Source organism: Anguilla anguilla, chromosome 8 (assembly GCF_013347855.1).
Source record: "Anguilla anguilla isolate fAngAng1 chromosome 8, fAngAng1.pri, whole genome shotgun sequence".
NCBI classification, from domain to species: Eukaryota; Metazoa; Chordata; class Actinopteri; order Anguilliformes; family Anguillidae; genus Anguilla; species Anguilla anguilla.
The window spans coordinates 2177568-2189386 of NC_049208.1; the positions used below are offsets into that span (position 1 = coordinate 2177568).

At 47.6% G+C, this 11819-nt stretch overlaps 1 protein-coding gene across 1 annotated transcript in view; it reads right to left on the bottom strand.

Moving 5' to 3' along the window:
* LOC118233847 (disco-interacting protein 2 homolog C-like) overlaps positions 1-11819 on the bottom strand; it is a 167147-nt gene that overhangs the window by 62403 nt on the left and 92925 nt on the right. Inside the window, 4 exon segments of the mRNA XM_035429863.1 lie at positions 2481-2574; positions 2576-2619; positions 6462-6677; positions 11629-11754. Of these exon segments, the coding sequence (XP_035285754.1) occupies positions 2481-2574; positions 2576-2619; positions 6462-6677; positions 11629-11754 (480 nt within the window).

Consider the following 11819-nt stretch of genomic DNA (forward strand, 5'->3'; position numbering starts at 1 on the left):
CAACGGAGTGGAGCGGAGGAAGGGCTCACCGGGCACACAGTACAGGGTCCAGCGTTAATTCAACTCCAACAGTATTAATTCAACTCTAATGGATTAATCAGATAATTAACACTGGACATTTCCCTGCGTAGGCCTGTCTGGTGAACGTGAGCGTATAAAAACTCTTCCACAGCACTGGGTCTGTGAGCTACCAGCAGATCTACACAGTAGCGCTCTCTCACTAAATGAATTACTCCTCACGTTAAATGTGAATCAGCCCCAGCTCAAGCAGAACCACAGCACTGTTCACACGGCTTTGCGATTTCAGAACCCTTTGCTACTTCATAAGCTGTTTGTGTTATAGATATGGCCGTCCAACAAAGTAAGGGGACACAAGCGGGTTCACTTCAACAGAGCTTCGATACAGGGAGAATACAAACTCACCTATGGTTTTATTATTTTTGGTGCAACAAATATCTCCCACTGTTCGACAAATAACAATCAATCAAAACAGCTGTTTATCCCGAGTACATCTGAATGCGGGATGGGGGATGGGGTGCTGTCGGACGTCGAGGGGTGGGGGTTTAACCTCTGACCCTTACCCTTCGACACGTGATTGGTTTCATTCTGCCTTTCCAAATCACGGCAGCTCGCAGCCCGTCGAAGGCCTTTTAGGCTTCTCTAAAGAACAGATTCAGAACTGTGGTGTGGGGATGGCTGGTTTAAGCAGCCACACCTGCCCTGGGTCAAGCTAATTAGACCTGGCCAATTGGATAATTGGTTAAGAATTAGATAATTGGCCAGGCTAATTGGACCCAAGAACAGGAGTGGCTGCACCTGTGCGTAGTGAGGTAATCACTGCGCACAGGTTAAATCTGCCATCCCCACCCACACCAGGGAGCTCTCTGTCATTACAGGGTTTTTACATCTGCTCATTTGGCATTACCATCTTGCCAAACTCTCGTGAATAAATGTGGACTGTTTTAACATCTTCTCCCTGTGTCTCTGTGCTGGAGGGCCCCAAGGAAAGCCACTTCGGTGGCCTGTGGCAGGCGTGTTTGCCACAAGAACTATAACAAATACGTCCTCATTGAGTGTTTGGTAGCACTTAACCGCCCCACATCGTCTTCCTAACACGGCAGCTTTAAAAGACGGCCATGTGACTCAGGAAACCCAGTGCTGCGTCGTCCTCTGAATCTGGCTTTGTTGTTTTCCAGCCCGTTTTCCAGCCCCGAGGACAGCAGCATCAGAACAACGTTTCTGTTCACGCCCAACGTCCCGCAGAGGAAGCCGTTGGGAAGGTGGCGCTACTCGCTAATGACTGCTGCGTAACCTGTGAATGAGACTTCCCCTCGGCCTTCCATGTCTAAGAAAGCGCGCTGAATTAAAGCAACAATGTTTTTTAATTAGAAATGATAACGTGCGTGGAATTGTCATAAGCCTACTCACTGACTAGACTCAGCCACTGTAGGCAGTATCTATCTTACCGTGCTGAGATGAATGGAACAATTTAGCAAACCTGATTTTATGAAGTGATGCTCACACATTCAAGGTTTTGTTTTTTTTTTTTTAAGAGATTGTAAACATCTGGCCAGCAATCTCAAAACTAACTGGTTCACAGGTAGGGAAACTTGTTAATGAGAAAACCACTGCGACAGAACGCATCACAACAGACGTGATAAAAAACAAGAACAAAAACAACAACACCACCACCACCAGAGCTTGTGAAATGGCAACGTAAGAGCTGAGTAATTAAGAAAAGAACACACAGCACAGCGCTCACGTTGGCATCCGCGCGGCTCAGACATGCAAATGAAGGCACTTCAAAGACACGTCGCCCAAAAACACGCTGCTGCCGTCTGACGTTTACTGGACCCGAACGCTCGAGTCACAGGTGAGCTCAACACAGATCAGCGAACACAGAGAGCAGACCGTGGTAGACGATGACAGAGCACACGGATGGGATACAAAGCATCTAAAAGCAGACGTTTAGCCAGCAGTGTTTCAGTTCAGCTGCTACCCTCCACCTCCCCCCCCCTCCCACCTCCCCCCCCTCCCACCCCCCCCCCCCCCACCCCCCCACCAGGCTCACTTCAAAGATGAAAAATTATCTTTGAGCACAAGCCGTTCGGTATCTCACGCCGCAGTTTCCACGGCGAAAAACCAAATCGCTAAAGTGGAAACACGCTCTCCTCTGATCTAACAGCTAAAGCCTTGCACCTTCAACCTCAGTGCCCAGTTTATTTTATAATGATCACTTTGCTTTGGGAGGGGGAGGGGCGTCTATTTCATCATGTTGCAGCAAACACATCAACTCAGCTTAGCGCACCTCAAAGCGACAGAGATGACAGACTCATACCGAAACGCAGCGAAAGCAGGGGGTGAATGGGAGGCGGTATGAGGCGAGGGGGGGAGGAGGGGGGGGCAGCGTTCGCCCAACGTGAGGAGGGGTCCCCCCCCCCGAAACGCACAGCGACCGCGACGCGCTTCTGGATACTGACCCTCGGCCTGGGAGTGCGGGTGCCAGGCCAGGTCTGCTCCCGGCGCGCGGGCCCGGCGGGGCGAGTTCCCGTTCTCCACCGCGCCCCGCCCCGCGCCCCCGCCCGCGTCTCCGCTTCAGCGAGAGGTGAGCGATGGGCCCTGGACACGGGGGGAGAACCAGAGCCTTAGAGCCCGCCCCCCAAAATACAACAACAGCAGCACTGAATTTAAAAATAAAAAACTAAAACGAAATGAAACGAAAACAAACCGAGCCAAACGGGTGTGCGGAACCGAACACAGCGTCCCAGACTGACCCAAGCAGCATGTTCAAAATGCCAAGAGCCATTCGCAATATGGGGGGAGGGCAGAATGAAATGCACCTTATCTAAAACAAAGGGCAGGCACAACCGGGCTAATGCGAAAGCGGAGAATGGAAAAAAAAAACAAAATAAACACTTCCTTCAGAAACAGATTTCTGGAGGGTTTTTTTTTTTGATGACCCCCTTCTTCCCTCAAAAAGAAAATAGGGAGAAGGACATTGTGAAAAAAACGACCTTCTAAATCAACAAAGTGCATCCTAAAATGTACACACATAAATATAAAAATAGATTTTTAAAAATTGAGCTTTCAGGATGAGCCCTCCGCACCGAACATGGCCAGGATGGCTCGCACCAACGACACATCCAAGAAAAGAATCCTTATTATTCACCAGTGTCTGCTTTTAGATGATGGTGTTACAGGAAGATGTAGAAAAAGACAGGAGAATGTTCACAGTTTTTGTGTAATAACGCCACACACCAAAGGCCCCTGCGCTTCTCGTGTCTGACAAAACACCTGGCCACAGTTCAAAGGTCGCGGGTGATGGAACGGGATCCATTCCACTAATAGGCTTGGAAGAAATTGATTTTGCTCGCAACTAATTATACCCATGCCATATATACCAATCGTTGCCATCGTTTGTTTACGTGACATCTAAACATGTGACATGTTAATGTTTGCGGGGGGAAGAAGACACACAGAACAGTACCCAGGACAAACATTTTTATAAAAGGAAGCAGCCATTTATTTTTTATTTAAATGGTAGGCTCTTCCTGAATTACTTCCTAATTTTTGTCAATAGCCCTTGCTCACGAAAAGGTAAAAATTTATGACAGAATGTTGTTCAATAAGCATGTTGTCCGAAGTAGGATTACTTCGGTTTTAGAAAAATACCGTCCAATCAAATTTAGCTGAACTACTATTGTGGACATGGATTTTTAAAATTCAAGAGCTTTAGCTTCTCAGCTTCTCGCTCATGTCAATATTTCAAATATAATCAACTGTCCTGTTCTGGTACCACAGGAGACAGTTAAAGAAGGTAAAATTTTAAAAACAGAATGTTTTTACTGTCTGTGTACAGCAGGCCTGCCGAAACATCAAACTGAATTTTACAGTTCAACAGTGAGACACTCAACACATTAAGCAGTTTTTATAGAACTTCAATGATGTCAGTTGTTTAGCAACCAATCAAGTTCTACCAAGCCAACCTACTAGCATATGTAAAAAAAAATGCCACATCACGGAGACAAGATCTGTTTCCTAAAACTTATTTAAAGTTTAATTTCGCTCTCAGCATGGGAGCACTTTCAGGATTCACAGGCTGGAAGACCAGAAGACTCATACGTGGAAACAGGAGGGTAGTAAGTGTGCATTTGTTGTTAGACGGCCAGAAGCAAGAAAATAATACCATTTATACCCCAGATCTATACCGTTATATTCCACCAAACTCGTTGGTTAAACTCCTTCTTTACAGAATATCAGATGTTACTGCTTCCTTCTGAAAGCTTGGCTAAGAGACGCTCGGCTTAATCCAAGCCTTTTAAAAACCCTCCCTTTCCGGATTCAAATGGGTCTCTTAACAAGAACAAATGAAAGCTTCCCTTGAGCTGGTTCGCTGACTGCAACCCAAAAGGTTTAACAGAGGTGGCTAAAGAGGCAAATACAATCAAAGCCACAAAAAGACCAATCCGTCTTAGCCGAAGAAAACCACTGAGCCGTTTGTTTTATTCACTGGTTTTTAAAAAAATGCAAGTGACCTCCATGGGTGAGGTCTTGCTAAGTTCTGTAAGGGTCTCTGGTTATTTCTGAGATGGTTCAGGTCAACAGCTCAACGCCGATCGCAACGGCCTGCCGCGTGTGAAATCGCGGAGGCCTGTCAGTCGAGGGTTCAGCCTTTCCGTTTGTTTCATCGTCTCCCGCAGCTGTGGCATCGAAGTGACACCGCGAAGCAGCCGGTTCAATCCGGTTTAATCCGGTTCAATCCGGTTCAATCCGGCTTCACGCCACAGAGGGCCGCTTGTCAGAACGAGCGCTAACAATGTCGTTAGCAGACCAGCAACTTAAGGCTCGCGAAGCCATTCCTGTGGCCTGCTGCAGTCAACCTGCAACGCGCTGGCTAGGACAAAATGGCGCCCTGTACCTTCACCTCGGCTGAATTTACAAACAGCTTAAGAATTGATGTAAGTAAATCACAAATTGTTCTTTAAGTTGTAATACAGTACATCAGTCTGGGGTATAAATGGTTTTTATTCCCACCAAGTTTTAGAAATAAAAAAAACTCTAGAAAAATGAAAACAGGCGCAAACACAGCAGTTTGCAGAGGCAGGCTTTTATAAATACATACTTTGGGAAAAGTGAGGAAAGAAAACCTCCGGTAATATCAGGCTTATTTACACATTGCATATCTCAGTGCAGGGGGCTAGAACCGCGGCCCTGGAGAGTTGCAAAGCATGCTGGTCCACGCTTTTCACCTCAACGTAAAGCCACACAACCTCCAGCGAGTTCGCCTGGCATCGCTCTCCCCTGCCACAATCGGCCGCTTGTGGGCGTGTTTTTGATTTTTAAAACAGTGTTTCTTAAATGTATATCGATCGTATCATTTTGAAATCCCCACAAAGCAAAAATTAACAAGTCCTTGTTAACAGAACTATGTGGAATGGGGGAAAAACTATGAAATCAAAGAAAGTTTACTTTAATCTGATTGGATATCGCACCGTGTTCCCATCGTTCCGGTCGCTCCGCCCACTTGCCTTGCATCGCCAGCTATCCCAGCATGCCTTGCGGACGCAAAAACTCAGCTCCCATTGAAAAGCATGGAGGTGATTCTTGTGTGGCTTAACCCTTAAAATTCGACAACCAGATTCAGACCGAAGAATCACAGTGTGGTGAGTTAAACTGTGTCAGTTAACTGCTGATACTGATTAAGAGCTGGATGAGACAGACAAGCAGCACATTCTGCAGCTCTCCAGGACCAGGGTTCGAGAGCCCTCCCGTACGGGAAGAAAAGGAAAAAACAACGACAGGAAAACAGACTGAGGGAGAGAGAGAAAGGGTGAGAGGGGGAGTGGGTAAACAGGTCAGTCCCAAGGGGCTACACTTAGACCAGGGTCCATCCGTCTCAGGGGTCTGCCTGGCTAATTAATTCCTTAATTACTTACTTAATTACTCAATTAGCTCAATCAGTCATTTACTTGATCTGATTTTTTTTTTAGATCTGTAGCTACAGTTGCAGCATTGTTTGGTGAAAATGCTTCTTACTGTGGTTCCATATAAAAGTGAACCAGCAGCAATGTAAACGTTGCTGTGTGGAAAACTAAGTTAGGTGAACTGGTTGGGTAAACTAGTCGTACACCAAGGGCTTACATGAAAATCATTCTTCACCCTAATAACCAGCATAGTGTATAAAGTGTGGGTGTAATTCAGTTGGTCAGTTGAGTTTTACACCCCTGACATTAGACTCTGACCTGCATTAAATCATTATTTGTTTTCAACTTTTAATTACAAACAAGCATTACATTTTTTTTATCTGCACAAACTCAGGTTGGCTGGCTGTGTTTGTGATGAAAGAATAATTTTAGCTCTTAACGACCAGTCACAGTTAAAGACAAACAGTGGCTGCATCGCGGCTTTCGATGGGGGGGTGGGGGGGAGCGGGAGGTGGTGACGACGCCCAGGTGAGTTACCTGAGCCGCCGATGTGCGTCTGACCCATGACGTCGGCCAATCGGCTGGCGGCGCCGCTGCCCCCGCTGTGGGTGGAGGAGGAGGAGGTGGTGGAGGAGGTGGTGGAGCCGTGGATGGCTCGGCTGATCCAGTGCTCCATGTTTATGCTCCCCTGGCTGGAGGTGGGGGTGCCCTCCCCCTGCATGGAGCCCTCCCCCTCTGAGCCCGAGGATGTGTCTGCAAGTGGGGGGGGGGGGGGGGGGGGGGGGGAGAGGGACAGAGGGACAGAGGGACAGAGGGACAGAGAGTAGGAGGGACAGAGAGCGACGGTAGAGGGACGGGGGGGAAACAGAGGGAGAGAGAGTCAGAGGAAAAGAGAGCGGGAGAGAGAAGAGGGGGGAGAGATGGAAAGGAAGAAAAAAGATACAGAGGAAGAGAGAGAGAGAGAGAGAGAGAGGAAGGAAGGGAGAGAAAGGAAGAGGGAGAGAGAGAAAACGCCTGGTCAAAGCCACACCATCATTCAACTACCATACCCATCCTAATCAACACCTGCAAGTCCTGATGACAAGATTTTATTAGCAATCTGTTCCCACCCCAAATGGGGCAGAATGAACAGACATTAAAAATCACAGTTACAACCTGTACACAGAGAATGAGCACAAGCATTAATCACAATAATGGCATCCAAAGGGCTAGCACAGTAACTAAACTGCGTATACACTGCTGCTAACTTTCAGTTTCATGGGTAATATAACAGTAAGGAAAGAGGGGACATATTTCTGTGTCTTTTCATTGCATCTATCACAACTTTGTGAGAATGTTTTGGGATGACCCTGCACCAAGGCCTCACTCTGAGGCGGGGGGGGGGGGGGGGTTGGGTAGAACAGGGCAGAACAGGGCAGGGCGGGGCAGAACTGGGCCGAACAGGGTGGGGCAGGGCAGGGCAGACCTGGGCAGAACAGGGCGGGGCGGGGCAGGGCAGGGTGGGGCAGAACAGGGCGGGGCAGAACTGGGCAGAACAGGGCGGGGCAGAACTGGGCAGGGCGGGGCAGAACAGGGCGGGGCAGGGCAGGGCAGGTGGTATGTAGGTTCACACACACCTCACTGTCCGCACAAACAGGCTGCCCTACTTTCCACAGTGTGGCCCACTGAAAACAACCAACACCTCGCCTGCACACGCTCCTAACATTTAGGCTCAGAACATCTTGGCATGACACATCTTTATATGAAAAAACACAGGCATGCAACTAATAACAACCAGGTATTCTAATATCACATTGATTAATATGTAATTCATAACTAATATAATTTATACTAACACATGACATTGGAAATGCATTTACGTATTTTACATAGGATCTTTTAAAGACTGGCATTCGGTCACATTTGTATTATCAAATAAAACACGGCACAAGACAAGTCGAAAAGCATCACTGAAATGTTTTCATAATCATTCAGTAAGCACACGGCACACACAGAACATTAAACACAGTCAGGAGACACTGAGGTTAGACAAAAGCTTTTCAGCAGACAAACGTGAGCGCGATGAAATGACAACAAGACGTGTTTTTACAGACTGGAGGAGACGCTTCTGACAGTTTGATGGCAGCGATGCAGAGCGTCCGGACAGAACAATCTGTGAGAAAGCCAATAAATGGAAATGATATTTCCCCTTTGCCAAGAACACTGCAGAGCCAAGAGTGAGTGGTGGGAAGGGGGTGGTGGGGGGGGGGGGGGGGTGGGGTCGGCGCGGCACGACAAGAGGGGCTCTTTGGAAAATTAGATTAAGCGGACTTTAAAATCAGGTCTTGACTTTTGTTCACTCTGAGTCAGTGCAGCTGTAGCAGCCTGGCCATGAAAAGCACACAATTGTTGTAGATTTATTTTTGTAATATTGAAATATACAACAACAAAAACAACAAAAAGCCAAAAGCCATTAACATACTTTGGCTAAGATACTCACAATGCTCTTGGCCTAAAATTTACAGCTTAGTCTTCATCCTGGCATGTTACATTTATTTATTTATGTATTTATTTACCTGTATATTTCACACTTTTTTTAAGTTTTAAGGGGGGCAGGACTGTGATGTCTCCCCCATGTTTTGACCTTACCCCTGTGTAGAAAGTGACGGTTATGTCCCTGGCGTGCACCGGTTGATATTTATTTAATAAAATATTAAGTGTTCTTCTGGGTGACAAAAACGAAACTGTGGCTTTAATATGGGAAAGCACGAAGCAGCCGACGAATGTGACAGCAGCGAATGCATCGGTTTAGCAGCATGACGCGGAACTGCGCGACACAGTAACGGCGTTTCAGTTTGTCTTTTTTTAAAAGAGCTCTTCTCTCTTCCTCTCGTTCATTCCGCGGTCACTCCAGGCGACAGCGCGGGTACACGCGCCAGACGGACGTGGCAAGGAGACGGAGGACGGAAAAACGACGCGCACTCCGGCGCGCAGCTGACAGCCGCATTTGTTAACGGTAGAAAAATAAGTCGTTGCCTGGCAACGCTTCAAATGCATCACCCCGACGAGTCTCGCAAGTTCCAGACGCCGCCGCCAAATATTAAAAACGGGGTCGCGATGCTGCTCAATGCGACTAATGAATCACCGCGAATACCAAACCAGACACAACTGCAGCCGCTCAGAGAGTGAATTTATCAAGGATTGCGGGTCTTTTGGCTTCGTTAAATATTTAGGATTATCCTAAATCCAGATCCAATCTCAGTAACTAGGCGACAGTAGGCTATTTTGTTCAGATCTTCCTCTGAATCTTAATCTCTTTTGCAAACAGGACCATGATGGAATTAATTAATTTGATTTGTCCACTTCAGGGATGGGATACTGAGATAAAGCAGGGAGGTATTGTCTATCAGGAATATTATCAGTCGTAAACAAACCAAAATTAGCCCTCCTTCTTATTGTCCAATGTCCATGTGGAGGCCACATTCCTGTGAGAATGCTACAACTGACACAGGCCTATGTCCTTCCATGGTTTCAGTCATTTCGTTGAGATATTTAAAATCCAAGAAAACTCCCCAGGAAGATCCAAGAAATTTCCCCTGGGGGGAAAGCTCACACAAAATTTTAGACTGCAACTGCTGAGCACAACCCCCACTAAGAACAAATCTATCTTCTCATTTGCATGCGCCTGTGTGTGTGCGTGTGTGTGTGTGTGTGCATGAGTGCGTGCGCCTGTGCGTATGTGTCTGTGTGTGGCCAGTGTCCCCCCAGCAAGGCAGGGGCTTCAGCCTGCCAATCATCCCAGCGTCATTGTGAGAGAGCGCCCCCCTATGGCCAAACTGTGCCAGCGGTGCGTAAGGTATACTCCTCCAGCTGCAGAACTCCACCCCACAGTGCAGAAGCTCAGCTGGAGGACTGCGGAGTCAGGAGAGATGGCAGCTTCAGAAAATAAAATATTTGTTTGTTTTAAGTTACCGTTCGCTTGACACGTGAAATATTCTCACCCCATTGGCAAATCTTGAAAAGAGTCAAAACTGCCTCACCTCACTGGCAGTATTTTTTGCCTTAATTAGGGGGAAAAAAGTAGATTTTCTAAAATTTGAAGTCTAAATATAAGACAAAAATACTTGCTGAGACTGATTTATTTTTCTGGTTTTTGCAGTTAGTGTCTGTGCTCAGCTGAACTGTCGGGGGATGGTGCAGTATTAGAACAGGGCTGTGGATATGACCGGCCATTCCAAACTGGGAGAACAGAGCAAAATATAAATAACCATTGCACCGCAAAAGGTTTCATATTAGCGAACAGGCCAGGATCATTATGCGGTGAGGATAATGGGCTTATGGCATTCAGTGGAAAAGTAAATCCATTATGGCCTTTAAACTCACGGCTGCCTCAAAGTGCTGTGACAGAGTACTCTCCGGCACGCAAAACAACCTCCAGCGTGGTTTGGCAGTTTGTAACCATTGTCATGGCGATGCAGAACGGCTTCCAGAGGTAATGGGGGAATAACAGAAAGCGCCCTGGGCTCCCGACCCTGAGAATGATCAGCGCTGACTGCGTTCTGTGAAAGATCTGCTACTGTACAGTGGGGAAGGAATGCGAAGTAATTTGTCTAAAATCCGGAGCAGCGTTGTCTTACCAGAAGGAAAATAAACACGCGCGGCTTTAGATAACGGAGAAACATTAACGGCAGACTCATACCGGGGGAAAAGCTGGGCATTCAGACGCGATTACAGCTCTTCTTTTTCCTGACGTTTCATAAGTAAATGTTTTTTTTATTTTTATTTTTTTTTAAAAACAGTCGTCCCTGTGAATGCTCTTCACTATATCTACCAGCTCTGGGATTCATGATTGTACAGTGTCTTTGACTATCATAAAACAAGACCAGGTTAAAACCTAGTAGGTGGCTGGACCTAACACACGTGATCCGGCCGACCAATGGTGTAACTTCATAACTCGGCCGACCAATGGTGTAACTTCATCACTCAGTCAGTCAGTCAGTCAGTCAGTCAGTCACAGACATTCGCGTTTGTAGGGCTGTTGCGGTCTAGCCAAAAATAAAAAATTAAAAACACACTTGTGCACTGTGGTGCGCTCAGACCCTTTTGAAACAGATATTTCGGGACTTTTCTCCACAGCTGTGCGCGGGGCGAATTGGTCATGTCTAATTTAACCCCCGGCCCCTCCCAAGTCCCAGATCTAGTGTTTATTTTGTGGAGGAGCGGCAGAATGGAACTCCCGTGCTTACCAGAAATTTATCCTCCAGATGACAGTAAATCTGGCTTGTGAAATGTAGGTGTTCCCACAGACCACTTTTTCCATGCGGACCATTCGCACAGCTGGATATTTAAGGTTAAGCGCCTTGGTCAAGGCTTCAACTGACAGCGCGACACGGGAATCAAACCCGCACCTCCGCACTGTAAGTCCAGCTCTCTAACCGCTGTACCACACTGTCAGCCTTATCCAAGGGCTGGGGGGAGTGAACGCAGTGTTGCACTGCTGAGCATGTCGCCTATCGCAGTGAGAGAGACAGACACAAACATACACACACAGGAACAGTGACAGAGAGAGAGAGGCAACAGCAAGACACCCGCGTGATTGGCTCATGCAGAAGCGAGGTGGGCGGGCCCAGGTGAGGGGGGGGGGGGCGGGGTTCGCTGAGGAGGCGGTGGGTGTGCGGCACTCGCGGCCTATGGCATTTACCTTGGATGGGCACATGTTCCTCACCTGGGGGAGTGTAGGCATCCATCGAGGTCTGCACCACCAGGGAGCGACGCTTGGACGGCATGGGCACCGCCATCTTGCGCTCTTTCTGTTTGGCCAGCGCCGCTTGCACGGCCTCTGTGTGCACATCTGAGAGAGAGAGAGAGAGAGAGAGAGAGAGAGAGAGAGAGAGAGCGCCCACTGCTGTAACTCAG